This window comes from Prionailurus bengalensis, chromosome C2 (genome assembly GCF_016509475.1).
Source record: "Prionailurus bengalensis isolate Pbe53 chromosome C2, Fcat_Pben_1.1_paternal_pri, whole genome shotgun sequence".
Classification (NCBI taxonomy): domain Eukaryota; kingdom Metazoa; phylum Chordata; class Mammalia; order Carnivora; family Felidae; genus Prionailurus; species Prionailurus bengalensis.
In genome coordinates, this window is record NC_057350.1 from 46,106,828 (window position 1) to 46,124,806 (window position 17,979).

At 41.0% G+C, this 17,979-nt stretch overlaps 1 protein-coding gene across 2 annotated transcripts in view; it reads left to right on the forward strand.

The window, feature by feature from the left end:
• Positions 1 to 1,267: 1,267 nt before the first annotated feature.
• Positions 1,268 to 17,979, forward strand: part of CRYBG3 (crystallin beta-gamma domain containing 3) — a 129,582-nt gene continuing 112,870 nt past the window's right edge. Inside the window, exon 1 of one of the 2 annotated variants that reach the window (XM_043593920.1) lies at positions 1,268 to 1,627. In XM_043593920.1, coding sequence (XP_043449855.1) covers positions 1,479 to 1,627 — 149 coding nt within the window. In that variant the 5' untranslated portion in view covers positions 1,268 to 1,478. The remainder of the gene's footprint in view (positions 1,628 to 17,979) is intronic. The other variant, XM_043593922.1, reaches the window with a different exon arrangement.

Sequence of the window (17,979 nt, forward strand, 5' to 3'; positions counted from 1 at the left end):
CTCAGGAGCAATTTAGTTTAGAAACGAGCAAACAAAACCAAAATACCTGCGATGAATGAGCCTCAATGTTAGCCACTCTGCTAGCCACTAGGATATAAAAATAAAAGAATATCTATCTACTGTATTAATAAGTCAGACACATAAGAACGAATATTACAGGATAACACTTATATGATGAATCTAAAATAGCCAAATTAATAGAAGTAGAGGGGAATGGTGGTCCCCTGGGGCCGCAAGGAGGAGGAAACAGAGCTCTTCAAGGGTACAAAGTTTCAGTTATGAAAAATGAGTACTTCCTAGAGTTCTACTGTACAGCATTGTGCCTATAGTTAACAATACTGTATTGTACACTTTAAAAAATTCCTAAGAAGTTTTTGTGTTGTGTTGTATGTTAAAGTGTTATCAAATAGTAAGAAGGCAAGAGGAAACTTCTGGTGGTTTATGGCATAGATTGTGATGATGGTTTCAGGAGTGCGTTTATCTCCAAACTCATCAAGATGTATACATTAATTATGTAGGGCTTTCTGTATGTAAAACATAAAAAAAACTAATAAATTCCATACTACTGTATTTAGACTGTTTTTGTTTTTAAGCCATCTTAAAGACTGGTTTCCAGATTTCAGTGACGTCTGTGTAACGACTGTAGAATATATTTCAACAACAAACACTTAGAAATTTAAGTCACGTTTTTATCAGTGCCGTTTTTGCAAGACGGTTCTCAGAGTCGTATATAACATGGAGTGTGAGAAATTTAAGGCGCATCCGGGTTAGGAAAAGTTATTCCACACATAAGGAAACTGAACAAGAAAAGAGTTGACAGACCTACACAGACACCTATGCCCCACCTTCACTTCTGGGACCCCGCCATGGGGTAATCTCTATTGTAGCCCTGGTGGAAAGTGTTTTTGAAGTAGCTGTTTGCTAGCTAAAAGCCCAAGGCCCTCTGATACCGCAGTTCACAAGGTGCTGTCACAAGCTTGAGTTCAACTTCTTTTAAAAGTCTGAGTACAGTTTTCGTTCACTGCCTGAGGGATAGAAAAGTCAGTAATACAGAGTAAAAACTGAGCGCAAAGTCCAAAGGACTACAGCCTGTTTTGGGCGGGAAACCCGGAGCCCAGCGTCCCAGGCTGCGCGTTCACCCCACCCAGGATCTCAGGCTCCCGCCTCCAGCTGGGACCCCGCGGGCCCCGCAGACTCCCGCCGGGCCCAGACTCGGGGCGGTGCCGCGGCTTCTGGCTCCTCCCAGGGGGCGGGCTAGTCGGGGGCGGGAGGAGGAGCCGGCGTGCAGCGCTAGCAACAGCCGCGCGGGGTGCGCATCGCGCCCGCGCCTCTCCCGCCCGGGATGGACTGAGCCGCGCCGGTTGCCCGCGCCCAGTCTGTCCTGCCTCCGCCGGTCCTGCCACGCCGGGCTCCCGGCGTAGGACACCGCCAAACCCGTTCGCCGCGGACCGCCCCGGGCCGGCAGCCGCGCTGGGGACATGTCTGGAGGCCGGAGGAGGGGCGGCGCCCCCTGGCACACCTTCTCCCGGTTCTTCGCTCCCCGAAGCCCTTCCCGGGACAAGGAAGAGGACGAGGAGGAGAGGTCGGGGACGAGCCAGCCGCCCGCTCCAAGCCAGGGCGCCGCCAGGTGGGAGCCGCGGGGGACGTCTGGGGGTCCTGCGCGAACTCGCCGGACGGGGGCCCCTGGCCCGACCGACCGCCTGCAGCCAGCTGCTCTGGGGCCAGGCTGCGCTCGGTTCGCCACTTTCTGTTCTCCTTTCTCCATTGCTAAAGTTTCCTCCTCTTCGCCCGGTCCCCTTGCCGCTTCACTCCCCTTTCCTTGGGTAAATCCGGGTGAAGTTCGTGACCCGCGGAGGAGCGCGTTCCCACCCGGCCCAGCCTGCGCGGCGCTCTTCGTTCCCACTCCCCCTCCCGGAACGTGATTCTGTTCCCGTTCCACACTGGCGTCTGCGCTCCAAGTTCTGTGGCAAAAGCGAGTCCCCCCGGCGTCCTGCCGGCAGTAATGGGAAACAGTTGTGAGCGAGCCGAGCCACCAGCCGGGGCGGAGAGGGCGCCATCCGAAACCACTCGTGGGGGAAAGGTAAAGCGTTGGAGCGCCACCCTCTCAGATGGTGTTTTGCCATCCTATTTCAGTTTCCTCAAAATGATTTTTTTTTTTTTAATGTGATACCGAGTTCCCAAGACTTCGTCAAAATACAAAACCTCGCTAGTTTTATTTACCATTTTGCCTGGACATTTAAATGATGCCGCCCTTTCTCATGTCTCTTTGGGAACATCTGCCTCAAGTTCCCCAACAGATTCCAGAAACCAGGACTCAGCTGTCTTGGTTTCAGCAAGGATAACGTGCCCCTTCTCTGCAGTCTTTCCTCGTTCCTCCACCTGCTGTAAAATCGATTATTTTTTTTTAGACGGGTCTCCGTAAAATGCCCGTTCCTGAGCCTCTTTTTTCTGCTCAGAGGGAAGAGGGGTCAAATACATCTCGCTGTTTTAAGCGTTTGGTGAGAAGACAAGCTTATAGTCTCTCCTCTCCCAAACTGCACCGGAAGAGTGTAATCCCTTTTGATTGGAAGGACGCTCTCTAGAAAGCTGTGTTTACTTCAGATTTTAAAGACTTCGTGGAGGACTTCAGAGGAAAATGGATAGGAAGCAGAACTGTGACCGAGCTGGTTTCATTAGTATTCAGGTCTCGTGATTTGGTTCTAGTCGCTTATGTGTGCCTCAGTTTCCCTCCTTTTGAAACGTGTCCATTACGAATGTCTGTTAATGCCACATCTTTCCAAGACAGCTCCTGTAATTGGTAGATTTTCCTGGGAAGCTTCAGCTATTGTGGCCCTGTTAAGGGGGAACTTAAAATTCATAGTTACACAGTAGTTAAAAATAGTTTCGAAGTCTGACGGGGCTCAACCAGAGTGTCAGATCTGGTGGGGGCAGACAGCCTGAGGTGCCTGCCATCACTGCAACGACACTAATAATGTTGGATAGTACGGAAGCAGTGTTTAAAAGAAATCCCAAGTAGTCTTAGCAAAAGTTGGAAACTTGAGTCAGTGTTAGAAGGGAATAGGCTGGCCAACTTCAGGTTCAGAACAGAATTGTGCTGAAACTTTGCCTGCCTTCCTGCCCTGTTTTGGCTTTTTAGGCACTTCTCAGATCTAATTTCCTCTCTCTGGAGCTAACCACTCTAGCAGCTGGCCTCTTGTCTGCTTAGCGCTTCTCCATTCTCATTATCTCCAGATAGGCACACACTGGCCTTTTGACACTGAGAATTTTAATAGTGCTTATGTGAACACTAATTTTGTCTTCATCTCTGTAGAACTTTCCCAGTGTTAAGGGGATAGCAGATAATCCTTTCTGTGGGTGTTTTATGTTTTAAATGAGCTTAAATCTTTCTTTTCAAGAATATAAACACATACAAAGCCTTTATTGAAAGTTTAATGAAACAAATGGAAACTCTTAGTAGTACCCAGTGTCCTAGTAACACAACACCCTGGTGTTTACAAGTTTGGAAACAGATTTGCAGTTTGTCACTGTGCTCTTATTTCAAAATGAAGGGGCATTTTGGCTCTTAAAGGCAGCAAAAAAATTGTAGTTTTAATGGGAGCCCAGTTTACCTTTTATACGGGTGATTTTATATGGGTGGCGAGGAATCCCAACAGCAGACATGTAAGTGCTTGGCGTGGTAAGGATGTAAAGATGACTGGCAAAAGGCTCCTTCTCTCAAGGAACTGTAAGAAACTGAAAAGACCACTTGTAAACAATAATATTAGCACCTATCATGTATTTAGCATTTAACAATTTGTAAAAGTACTTAAAAAATATTACACTTGAGGTTGGACACACCTTTGTGATTAGCGTCCTCATTTTATTATAGAAAACAGAGCTAAGGAAACTTGCCCCGAGTCCATAACTACTTTTCATTCAGTGAACAAGTATTAAGTCCAACGCTGTGCCTGCAACTCTGAGTCCCCTTAACATACATTAAGGGTTAATATCTGCGTTCTGATTTTTCAGTGTACTCGAAATGAAAAGCATTCTGTCAAACTTGAAACTTGTATAGTTTCCTTTTCTTCACTACCAGTGATGTTTATATGAATTTTATTTACATAATGTAGGCATGTACAAATATAAAATGGGACATAAATTCCTTAAGAACAGAATGAAAATTAAACATAAGACCAATAAGACTCAATTTTTAAGCATTATCCTGAAAACACTTTTTTGGCTCCTCACAAAATGCAGATGGTACCAACTGGGACAAACACAGGGTCCCTGGGGGTTGCTGTGATTATGCCGTGATTCAGGTTTTCTAATATTTCCTTTTTTGAACCATAGGAAAGCCTTTGCTTTTATGGTGTGCTCTAAATTATTTGGGTTTCATTTGGTGTGAACACATCGTTTATTTATTGAGTTTGCTGCTGTTTTGTTCTCATTAACCTTAGGCAATTAAAGAAGGTCAGGAAACATCAACGCTGTTATATATGCAAATTCAGGTGTGGACACTTGAATTGCTTGTTAGTACTCTTCTTGGATGACCAGATCCAGGAGGTGCTTATATTTATTTTAGATTATATAGATAGGAAAATGTAACTGACGTTTTCATAGGAAACTTGAAAACGCTGAGCTTTGTGTATCCCAGTTATTTCAAACCACTGCTATAATATTTAAACCAATTTATGAGCACATAAGGAAAGAACTCCTTAGAAGTGATGGGTGGGGGGGGGGAATGCCTGGGTGGCTCCGTCGGTTAAGTGGCCGACTTAGGCTCAGGTTATGATCTCACAGTTCATGAGTTCAAGCCCCACTTTGGGCTCTGTGCTGACAGCTCAGAGCCTGTAGCTTGCTTCAGATTCTGTGTCTCCCCCTCTCTCTGCCCCTCTCCCACTTGCACTCTGTGTCTCAAAAAATGAATAGGGAGGGCTTAATGGTTGAGGGACTGTTACCTGGTTCTTGGAGACATTAGTAGTGTTTTAATAAGAGAACTTAGCCAGTAAGATAGAAATAGGGAACAGGTATTCTAGGTTGAGCAGGAGCCTATAGGAGGTTATGATCTGTTGGGGACTATATAATTTAATATACATTAGTGGGACAGAATGAAAGAGTCAGTAAGGATTGGAGCCAGGTCAGATTTTGGCTCTTGATTTAAAGGTTAGACTACTTATGTGAAAGCCTGTTAAACAGATACTGTGAGAATGTCAAATTTGGAGGATACCTGCCTATTAATATTCTCCATTTGGGGGGAAATGATTGCTCCCTTTCTTTGCTGTATCACACATGATGGACCTATTTAAAAGCAACGCTGTGTGACATTTTAACTCTGGAGGGGGGGCAGTAAGGTGAGAACAGCATTTATCAAGGCAGACTGTACACATACTGCTGGGTTGGGTACTTTTACTTGCAGCATCTCATTTAAACCTCACCCTCAACTTTGAAGGTTAGTATACTGATCACTATTCTGACAGTTGAGAAAACTGAGGGTGGAGAGTTCTTAGTAGTGAACACTGGTGGCATCTTGGGTGGAACGATTCTTTGGTGAACTGGACTCTGCTGTCCTTTGCAGGACATTTAGCATCCGTGACCCCGCCCACTAATTGCCAGTAGCATTCTCCAGTCATTGGGATAATCCAAACACCTCCACCCAGGTGCATGGGAGGAGGTAGAGTGATACCACTCCCAGTGAAGAATGATTTAGCCCAAATCATGGAAGAAATAAGTTTCAAGGTTGAGATTTGAACTTAGATTTCTCCGACTCTAAAAGCTGTTGTTGTTTTTTTCCCCCACACCATCTTGCCCACTCTTCTTCTAAACTATGCTCATTCAAAACATATTTGCATACGTAAGTCAATGGGAATTTTTCATACTTTGTTCCAGAATGAGTGTTAGTGTGGCCCATTTCAGATAGATTCTTTTTGGCTGTTCCTTTCAGTGTTCCAGTATATCGTTACTGATAGAAAGTAAGAGAATCACTAGAACCAAGGACAGGGGCTGTGTCTTATTCATCTTGGTGTCCCGTTTACCCAGCTTAGGTGAGGAGTGAATCACTATTTCTTGATGGAACATTGAAGCACTTACTAGTGGTTTTCAGCTAGAGGTAGTACAGTGTTCCCGCAGCTCTGAAGTGCGCATTTAGACACATGGGGCATCTTGAAAGATTTCTATACAGTGTTTGGGTCTCTGTTTAAAGTTTAGAGAATTTTTGCTCGTCACCATGGTGAGGGTGTTAAATGGGTGGAGCAAGGATGCTAATGACTTGTACAGGAGATATTCTCATAAAAAACAAACATGTCAGTAGTGCCCCTGATGCATGAGAGCTTTTGGCTGTTAAGGAACCAGTGTTGACTACAGCATCAAGTATGTGAGAAAAGGGAGCTTTGTTCTCTGAATTTTCATGGTGATTATATTTTCACTGATTTGCAAGCACTATAGAAAATAATTGGTAACTTGTTTAGTTGAATAAGGAGATACCTGTGTGGTCTTGAAGGACCACATCAGTAGTTCATACCCATTGTAGTAAAGATGACAGGAAAATTCCAGAAGTCCTCAGCGGTATTTTCTAAGAATGTTGAACTCCCAAGTTGAGTGAAAGCATAGAAGGTACTTTTGACAGAGTAGAAATACAGACTGTTAGGGTGTTGAAACTGTATCATCTTTCAAGTGAAATTTCTCTCTTTGGGGTTTAATAGGGTGTCTGCCAGATGCCTAATTTGAGGATTCTGTTTCTTGGCGAGGGCATTCCTTATAAGCTAACTTAGTTGTACACTCTCAGTGTTAGGAGTTGCAAGTACTTCACATTGTCCAGCAATAAATTTACGTCATCAGAACTTCTAACTGTATTGAAAACTGATAGCATTTTCATCTCAGAGGACAATATATAAAGAGATAAAAACAAATTTTGCAAAGAGGAAAATAATATTCCCTTCAAGATAAAATATTTCCTTTCCCAACTAGGGTACTAATGAAATACACTGCAGCCTAGATATGCCAGAAATGCTAATACAGTTATGGTAGCAAGAAAACTTAGGTTGGTGTAAATTTAAATTCAGGAAAATAATCTGGGCTTTCTCCTGAAAAGAGAAGATCAGCATGAAATAAAAGTTTAAAATATCATTTATTTGGAGTCTGTTCATTCCATAAATTTGAAGGGCTGCTATGTGTGAGATAATGCTATTAAGCAGTGGGGATAAAGATGAATGACCAAAACTACTCTCAAAGATTGCATAAATTAACAGAGGAGATAAACACGGACATCTCTGTTCTCCAGATGAGCTCATTATAAGCTAAAAATGTTTTTGACATATGTGCATGTGACTTGTTTGGTTCAGAATACACTTGCTGTTTCATGACTGTCATATATTGTATGAGAGCTTTACCTGGGCTTTCAAGATCTCTTCCCACATTAATTAACTTTTCTGAGCATGGTTTGTTTAGCATCCTTTGCCAAACAATACTGGGAGATGTGACAGTAACTGTACCAGCAGGATGAATGCTTTTCCCCTGTTGCTCTTGCTCTTCCTAGACTTCACAGGTTTGGTTAAGTTCCAAATGGAGGCAGAAAAGTACATCCTTTCGGGCATTAACATTTCATGTGACTCGAGATCCTTACTTAGTGTCGGTAGAGAAACAAGTTGAAGTTTTGCTGCCAGAAATAACTCATTCTTTTTTTTTTTTTATAAAGTTTTTTTTTTTTTTTAAGTTTATTTGAGAGAGAGAGAGGGTGCACAAGAGAGAACAGAGGAGGGGCAGAGAAAGTTGGAAAGAGAGAATCCCAAGCAGGCTCTGCACTGTCAGTGAGGAGCCCAATGCAGGACTCGATCTCATGTACTGTGAAAGCATGACCTGAGCCGAAATCTAGAGTCGGATGCTTGACCAACTGAGCCATCCAGGCACCCCAGAAATAACTCATTCATAATATTTAGGTGGCAGTTGTGAATGGCCAGTGGTACAACTCCATCAGGACTATCCCTCAATGTGTCATCCCTGGGGGTATTTAATTTCAGGTATCCCAAAGCAGTGAAACAACTGTTTAGTCAAGTGGGTTTTTTTGCTCGACAGATTAGTGATGACAAAACGAAACCACCCTTTATTAAGGCCATAATCAGACCCAAGGCCTGTGCTTGGGGCTTTAAATACATACATTCATTTAATCCTTAGCAACCTTTGAGAGAGGAGGTATTTTTACTCTGTCTTACAGATCTATAATTTAAGGTTTGGAGAGGTCCAGCAGTTAATCAGAAGTCTCACAGCATCTGTGGTGGAGTCAGAGTCAGATTCTCTTCCTGAATTCAGAGCCGGCTGCATTATGTGATTGCTTCCTCTGCTTAACTTAGGAAGACCTATAAAAGAAAGCTGGCCTTAGAAAATGGTTTTGAATGGAAATAAAAGACAATGGCATACAGCTGGACGTCTGCCCAGATGGCTTGGGTTAGTGCTCTGTACAATAAAGAGTTTATGGTCCTGACAGTTGAGAAAAGGAAAACAAATATATATATTTATGCAAATTATAAATATATATTTAAACACTTGAAAAGGGTCCATCTTCTTCAAAAGACATAGAAACTGAACGTGTAGCAGCAAGATACTGTATTCTCCCTAATTGATAAGCAAACGAGTTGGATGTGGGGAAACTGGAAGTAGTGACTGGTGGAAGGATAAACTGGAAGGTTCTCTCAGTATTCTGGATTCACATACTGTGACCCAGCACTCCCCTGTAGGAATTCCCTTAGACATGTACAGTTTGCAAACAGACCCAATGCTGTCTTTGCAAAGTTAGCCATTGCAGTGTTGCTTTCATAGCAAAAGGAAAAAAATAAAATTGTTACATGGGGTACAACAATGTAATAGAATATTACACAGCTGCCAAAAAGAATGACAAAGCATTTTATGTACTGATAAAGGAATATCTCCAAGATTTTAAGGAAAAAAAAAAAAAGCTGGAAATCACTGTGTGTGGTATGCTCCCATTCCTGTATCAAAAATGGGGGAGTGTGAAATAAGTCTGTTACTGGGGTTAACTAGGGGAGATGGAAAAGTGACTCAGGGAATGAGGAACAGGAAGGAATCTTCATTTTATATCTTTTTTATACATAAAAAAGTTATGTGAATTACCTATTTCAGGGGAAGTAAGGTTAGTTTAAGACCTGGTGGATATCTGGGTATAAAAGAGGGGAAAAAAAATCAAGAAAATTTAGGATCCTGACTTGGCAGAGATTTTCCAAAAAATGCATGAACTACATTAACTTATTCAAATGAGAGAAGTTATAATTAAGGCTATAAATATATAGAAGTAATATTTTAATACAGAGAGCTTTGATATCTTGACACTTTTTATGAATGAGGTTTGTATATTATGAATCAATGTGAAACTGGGTGGAATTAACAGAGCCTCAAAAATACCAACTCATTTTCGTGAGATCACCTGTCATATACTTAGAGTAACAGTATGACCCTAGCATTTCATTCACACTTTCAGTCTTTTGTTAAAAATTGAGGCAGGCCCTCATCTCTAAGGTTTAGCATATGAGGTTTAAATCTCCAGATTTAGCATATGAGCCCAAACTCCACAGAATAACAAGTGTACAAAATGAGGATGCCTGTATATTAGGACGACTTTTTGTTTTACTGGAAAGGTCATGTATGAAAATGTGTTTTCACCAGTGTTTACCAAGAATTCATTTACCCCTCATACCAGGCACTGTGCTAGGTTCTGGGAATCCAGAACTGAACATGCTACAACATGGTCTTTGGTTCAGAGTACACATGCAGTTTTGTGGGGAAGGCAGACATAGCACAAATCTTTCTTCCCTTAAATTAAGTACCCAGGGCAGAGTATGGAGGGGGTGTTGCTACTGGGTGGCTCAGTGGGTTAAGCGTTGGACTTAGCTCAGGTCATGATCTCGCGGTTAGTGAGTTCTAGCCCCACATTGGGCTCTCTGCTGTCAGAGCAGAGGCCACTTTGGATCCCCTGTCCCCCTGTCTTTCTGCCCCTCCCCTGCTCATCCTGTCTGTCTGTCTGTCTGTCTGTCTCTCAAAAGTAACATTAAAAAAATATGTTCCTTTAAAGAAAAGAAAAAAAAAAAAAAAAAAAAAGATGAGCACCAAGGTGCCACTCAGGGCTATAGGAGCATTTAACAAGTGTGGGCCCTTTCTTGACACACTTTTTAGAGGAAACTTCTAATCTTGTTTAAGCTGTTTCTTTTGATATTTTTGGACATGTGTCTGAACAATGCCTTACAGTTCTTTCTTGAGTTCTAAACTTTAGATAACTTATATTGACTTCTGGTTATGGTAGATGAGGACTTAGCTATTTTATACCTCTTCCTACTTCCTTTACTCATTCAGCCAATATAATTGTTGATTTTGGAATAAAATCAAAAGCCAATATTTATATTTTTATGAAATACAATTTTGGTTTCATAATACAACACACTAGCTTTTATATCTTCCTTATGACAAGTAGCACAAATGGCAGTACCAGGAATTGTGAAAATGGCATTTGAGTACCCTCACAAATAGTAGCTTCATAATTTCTAAAGATATATGTTAGAAGTTTGTGCTTTATTCTTTGTATGAAGATTTATATATAACGTAGATACTACCTTAGTGGCAGATCATATTTTTTTTTATAATTACCATGCTTCTTATGACAAGAAATGAAATACTCTCAATTTTCCATTCTATTAAGTGGAGACAGGTTAGGTGAGATACACATTCTCAGACTTCCTTGTCTTGTCAGATCACCAAGGAGTGTACCCTTGCTGGAGGGGTGGCATTGCGCTCTATTAGTCAAAGCTGGAAATGTGTCTTGTAATAATTTTGATTATTTCATTGTTTTAGGAAGGCAAATAAGGATCTCCTATATATTATGATACAAATAAGTTATCATTATGTAATATTTGTAGTATTAGCATTTTGTTATTTGTCTATTCTGAATTCATTTTCACTAACTTCCATTTGTTTGCTTTTCACAATCACTATAATACTTTGCATTTTTTTTCCTTTTAATAGTAATATATACTTTTTTAAAACAGGTATGATGAATTATAAGAAAATCAAAAAGAAGAAACAACTCATAACCCTACCAACAAACATACACATACTATCCTTTCAGATCATTTTCAGTGTGCATTTACACATATATACATATTTTTACAAAAAGTGGAAGTTCTCTTCAGGATTTTGAAATTTCTTTTTTTCCACTCAACCATAATGCTTTAACATTTTCTACAATAGTATATATATTTATATAAATTACAAAAATAATTTTAAATTTAGTCCTTTCAAAAATCTGAGTGTTATCATCACTTTTCAGAATTCAGTTTGAATATCTAAATGTGCCTCTCTGCCTATGTGGGGTTTGCACTGTAATGGGAGAAGACAGAAAATTAACAAATTCTGTAATGTATAATGGTCAGGGTGAGGGTATGGGACATGATGGAGGTAGTGGGTCTGGAGTGAGGTGTAGATAGGATGGTCATGAAAGTCCTCTCTCTTGGGTAACACTTAAGCAAAGGACCTCGATGCTACTTGGGAGTGGGGAACAAATCTAAGGAAAGAACTTTCCAAGCAGAGGGAACAGCCAGTTCCAGGGGCCTGGGGGTAGTATCATGTTGGCACAGATGCTAGAGTGAGCAGAGACAACAGAACGGAAGAGAGAGCAGCTGTCAATGACATGGGGAAAGGAGTCAGGGCCAGAGGAGATAGGCCAAGGTAGGGAGTTGAGATGATGTTTACTTTTAGAAAGTATCATTTGGGCATAGGTTTATATGTGTGCATGTGTTTATATATTCTCACAAAGGTTGTTGGTTTATTGATGTCTGGAAGAATTTGCAGTGAGAAAGAATTTGAGTTGGAGATGAGGGCAGGCTCTGGGAAGGCACAGTCTCACCTGGCCTTGAACCTCCAGTGCCCCTTCCTTAGGACAGTTTGATTAATACTACATGAACGGATGCCTGTTTTAGAGGGCAGCTAGAACCCTGTTTTGAGTTCATGTCACAGCAAAAGATGGAGGGTGTTGATTCATGTGAGGTAGATCACAAATGTTCAGAATCTGAAGGATATGAGGTCAAGGACTTTGGGATAGTAGAACAGTTACTAATACAGTCACATATAGACAGCTCAGGTACACATCAAACATACCAACGTTCTCTGTAGCCTGTGATTAAACTAAAGGGTCTTGTTTCGGGGGGCATGAGCAGGGAGACCAGACGTAAAGCAGCTTCCAGGTAGTTACATAAACAATAGGAGAAGGCTGACATGATAGGGAAAAGACTGTCACAAGAGTCTAAGATGGTAAAGCGACAGAGCTTCATAATCATGTCTTACCTTTCCTCCCTTTCCCGGTTTTTCTCCAAAGAGTTCTGAAATTCAAATGCCAGATGTTTGAACTAAAATACATGCTGTTCGACTGCCTTAAAATGGCAGCTTTTAGTTACCTTTTAATTTGAAACCCAGAAATAGTGCCATAACCACCTGTTTTATATTCTGTTAATGGTCATTAAAAAAATACAAGTACTACTCTACTGCTGGCAGACACTGTTTATGAATGGATGGTTTTCCAGATGGTTGTTTGTAAATTGTCCATGTGGAGCTCTGTCTTTATCCCCATAGAAGCTAGGTTGGAAATGTTGGATGCAGCTCCAGGCCAGGGCACACAAGTTGGTTTAATCCATAATATGCCTGCGGTATAATACTGAAAAAAGAGAACTCCACGCTTCTGGTGTGAAGCTGTGTCTGTAAGAAAAAACTTCCAAGGAGTGTAGATGCTCCCAGGGCAGCAGCAGACCCTTTGAGAGTTTGTGGGAATAAAAGCCTATACTGTATTTAAGGACCCCACGTGAGGGCTGAGAGGGTGGAGCCCAAGGGAATACAGGACAGGCCCCTAGGTGGTTTCAGTAGATTTGAAATAAGGACTGTAGAAGTTTCTGCCTCTTTGTTACAATGTTCTGGTATTAATTTTGTCACCGAGTTGGTTTCTTAGTTAGAGTCTGTCTCTTCCTTCACCACAGAAACTTCAAGGTTAGCCTACCTGTTTCTTTTTCCATTCTCGCTGCCAGTGGAGATTCATATGGGATTTTAGATCTGGCAGAGAGCTGGTCTGACTCTTTCATTTTATGTCTTTGGAAAATCCAGTTCAGGAAGGTACATTTTGACTGAAGTGCCTTTTGTCCCTAAAGTGCTGTCCCTGAAACAGACATCTGTCCATTTTGAGTTTTTGCAAAGCATTTTGCTACCAATGACCATAGGAAAAGGGTACGGATAGGTAAAAGACCCTTTCTTATTCTGTACTATTTTTTCATATAATTCTCCAAGGTAAAGTCATGCCCGGAGGACTGAGTATGATTTGATCACATTTCAAAGGAAGGCCAGATTCTGGCCACTTCTGGAGTTTCATCACAGTACTTATGTCAAGTGGGCTCTGAGGTGAGGAATAATAAATAACATGCCAGACAGGGAGGCCTGATGGAGCTGTGGTGGAGAGGGGGATGCTGTTTAGTGGATCAGGAGAGTTTTATGTTAGTGGAGGAGGAGAAAACAATAGATTTGCCTTGACTGTCTTTCTGTGTCCTTAACCTTGCTGGTTCCTCTACTGCAGACCATTACACCATACAGAGGAAGTGAAAATCAGAAGATAATTTCAGGTGGCATCAGGCTGAGTGGGATGGAGAGAAAGAGAAGGGAGAAAAAAAAAAAAAAAATCCTTAATTTCCCTAGGGATGGTGAGAAGTTCCTGTGGACAGTGGATCCAGGCGGGGGCGGGGCTGGGGAGAGGCTGTTAAGATGTATAGGGCATTCCCAAATTGGGGACTACGTTTTATTTAGTGGCTTTGTGTTTAGGGATATGCTCAGAATTACCGCCAGTGATGTCTTCAGCGAGAAACGTTACCTCCTTTCTGAAAATGGCAAGAAATCATAGACTTCTGCATCCGTAGAAAAGTGGGCAAGCCTCCAAAAGACTGTTATGGAAGTTGTATTCAGTTCTTTGACATTTCCAGGTTTTTCTGATACAGCCACAGGAATGATCTGTGAGAGAAAAGGCAGAGTAAGAGGCAATACACAGCAGCTGTGCTCTAGGAGGGGGAGGCGTGAAGAGCCTTACTCTCCCTCACTGTGCCTCCACCCAGTCCTCCGAGTCTGTGTGCTGTCCCCGCATGTCTATCCCTTGACCATCTAGGAAGTTGCATTCCTACCACATGAGGAACTGAGCCTGGAAGAGGCCCAGGAGCATTCCTTATTCTTCAGTCTGTGGTATACACCTAAAAGAAGGGTATATTTTCTTTTCTTTTTTTTTTTTTTAAAGTTTATTTATTTTGAGAGAGAGCATGCATGCAGAGTTGGGGGAGAGGCAGAAAGGAGGAGAGACAGACTCCCAAGCAGGCTCTGAGACATCCCTGCAGAGCCCAGTGTAGGGCTCGAACTCACAAACTGTGAGATCATGACCTGAGCCGAGATCAAGAGTGGACGTTTAACTGACTGAGCCACCCAGCTGCCCCACGAAGGGTATATTTTCTTGTTGGTCCCACTTTGCACTTGCGATGGTCAGTGTACCCATTCAGGCAACAGCTCTCGGTCGGGGCCAGGAGCTCTGCAGGGCATGGCTGTTGGAAAATGGGTAGTGTTTTACATGACTTGAGTTTTCTAAGTAGTTGATACCTACCCTTTAACTATCAACGCTGAACACATTTACATAATATTAAGTGGAGCTCCCTCAGACTGGATCATTCTCCTCCCTGTACAACTCTCATTTGTTGGCTTCTGCTGAAGAATAGAGGCTCTCAAACCATTGTTTATCAAGAGTGTGGTCAGAGGGCCACCTGCTTCAGAACAATCCTGGGTAGGGGGAGTTGGTTATTGAAAATGTGGACTCCTGGGCCTCACTCCTAACTGGAATCATTGACAGGTAGGCCCATAAATTTGATTTATAAATATGATTGCCCAGGTGATGGTGGTGCATCTAGGTAGAGATTCTGAAGGAGTGAGGGCAAAGATTTCGTCTGGTGTGTTCACTGCTCAACCCCTAGCACCAACAACAGTGCCTGCCACTTAAAAGGGATTTGAAAGGAAGGGGCCAGTACTTATCTGCTGACTGAGTGAGTTGATGTGTCCAGTCTTCTTCTGCTTATTTGCTATGGGTTAGGGAATCTTGTTATGATTTAATAAAAAATGGAAGTATAAGATACATATTAAGTGCCAGGATAGAGACTTTCCTCTGTGTAAATTATTTGAACTCTAGAATATGCTTTGTTTTTTTCTTGGCCCAGAGTTTTGTTTTAATTTGTGTCTGGAAAGTAGATGGTAAATGACTGCATGTGGGATTCCTGGTTTTCAAGTATGGTGTAAATTAGGTAGCTTCAAAAATGAGAAGCTTCTGTGTTACTTAGACCTTGATATTTACCTGGGCTGTTTTGAAAGATTAATTTCCAGAATTCCCGTAGCTAATAAGTAAGATGAGGCTATTTGGAAATACAGGGTCTTATTTGTGCCTACGTGTGATTATGATTCCTGCCCCTCACCCCCTGCCATGAGCAAAATGTGTGCTTTCTAAAAATACTGCTATTGAAATATTCCTGGGTCCCAAAGGGGGTTAAATTGTGAGAGAACAATAGAAACGGATTGTCGTCTTTCATAAGGTTTTAGATCATCTGAATTTGAACATGTTTCTCTTTTCTTCATATATTTAAGAGTCTGAGAATACTATTCCAAGCCTTTTGAGTCTTTTCTGTTCATTTTTTTTTAACTAAGCCGACTGGTAAGTCATTGTTTTCAGTATTTTCATCTACTCTGTTTTATTTTTGTGTGTGTTTTGCCTTTAAATCATCTCAGAATAATCTTATTTCTGTTGAGTATTTTCTCCTACCAACCCCACTCTCTTCTTTATACCTTTCAACAAAAGGTGTATATTCTTTCAAGAGACTTACATACTACTTCATTAAGAAAAAAATATGATTACATTGTTCCCATTTTTTTGATTAAGCAGGCCCAAATAAAGAACCTGTTTGGTATCTTTTTTTTTTTTAACAAATAATATTTGAATGGCTGATACAATGCTAGGCTCTGGGACATAGACATGATAGATACAATTCTGAATTTAATGAATTAAAATTCTAATTAGATAGCTAAACATTATAGTATATAGTATAAATGTATGTGTGGTATCACTGGGTTCAGTGAGAACCCCAAAAAAAATAAAGATTAAGCTCGGACTAAATTGTAAAGGATTAAGAGCAGGGCTAAGTGTCGAGGATATTGCATACAGGAGAAGAGAGTGGTTTGCCAGCATATTCTGAGAACGTAAAGTGGTTCTACGTGATGGGCGTATCTGGGGCCACGTGAGTAACTTTCTGTATCCTAAGGACTCTTCATTTTATTCATCACCTCCTAGAGATTTGCTGAAGGAATTTTTAAACTGGAAAGTGTGATGATCAGGTTAACAGTCATTTTGACAGGAATAAAGGATCGAAACATAGCAGTCCTGAAGAGGCCTGAGATCACTTAAGAAGGACTCTTCGTCAGTAAGCTAGAAAAGAGGGGGAAAGCTTTAGCTGAAACAGTGATTTTTATAGCTAAACCAGAATTCTAAAATACGTTGTTTACTTTAGAACTCAACACAGTTTTAAATTTTGGTTTAGCAGTAAGATTCATGAGTCTTAAACATACCATATAAGGTTTAGAAAGTTTGTGAAGGTATTTCTTTTTTTTTTTCCAGCTTTTAATTCTTCAGTTGTTTACTCAATACAAAATACTTATATGCTGACCTACAACTATATTTTTATGGCATTGTGTGTGTGTGTGTGTGTATGTGTAGAATGTATGTAATTATAACTACTTGAAAATACTGATTTCTGTATTGCTCTCATGAACCTGGAGCTACATTTTCTACAGACCTTTTGTATTGGAAAAGAAACTTGTGCCATTTTCATAGGCAGTAAGTTTACAGAGTGCTGTAAACACTCTAGAGTTTCATTTTTTTTTTTTAACATTTATTCATTTTTGAGAGAGACAGAGCATGCATGGGGGAGGGGCAGAGAGAGAAGGAGACACAGAATCCGAAGCGGGCTCCAGGCTCTAAGCTGTCAGCACAGAGCCTGACGCAGGGCTCCAACTCAAAAACTGTGAGATCATGACCTGTGGCCAAGTCAGACGCTTAACCAACTCAGCCACCCAGACGCCCCAACACTCGAGAATTTCAGGAGTCTTAAAGGGAAGAACTAGGAGACTAAGGTACTTGTATGTTTACTTTTTAGGTGAATCATTCAAAATAGACTGTAGTTAGAGAATACACTTACAAAACCATTAAGGTCAGTATTATTCTTGATTATATGACAAATCCTTATAATGTGCTCTTTTTACATGTATTTTGCTACTCTCTTTTTGCATTGAGCTAAAATAAACCAGTATTGACATTTAATTTAAAAAGAGAATTGTTGGGGTCACTAGGTGGCTCAGTCAGTTAAACATTTGACTCTTGATTTCAGCTCAGGTCATGATCTCACATTTATGAGATTGAGCCCTACGTTGGGCTCTGCACTGACAGCATGGAGCCTGCTTGGAATTCTCTCTCTCTCCCTCTCTCTCTCTCGCTTTCTCTTTCTCTCTCTCTCAGAAAAAAAAAAAAAGAATTGTTAACAACCTTGTGACAAAAAATAAAGCTAAAATAGAAAATAAATAGAAAATGGAGATAAGAAACCAATCACTTTTAAAGCAGCAATGTTTGAGACCTTTTGTGTGTGTTTGTGTGTATATTAAATGTTTTTGATTACAATTCTGAATTGTACAGTATTTTTCTTTCTGTCCTTGGTTTTTCATATGGAATTTTCATGTGTTAAGTACATATTTATCTCCTTTATACAGTTGCTTTTCCTGCTGACACTTCAAAGGCTTATGAGTATGACTATTTCTTATTGGTTTGAGTATTCTGCGTAGAGTCTGAGACTCAATGAAATTTAAATCCATTGTATTTTCCACACCTTCATGATCTTTCTACCTTTC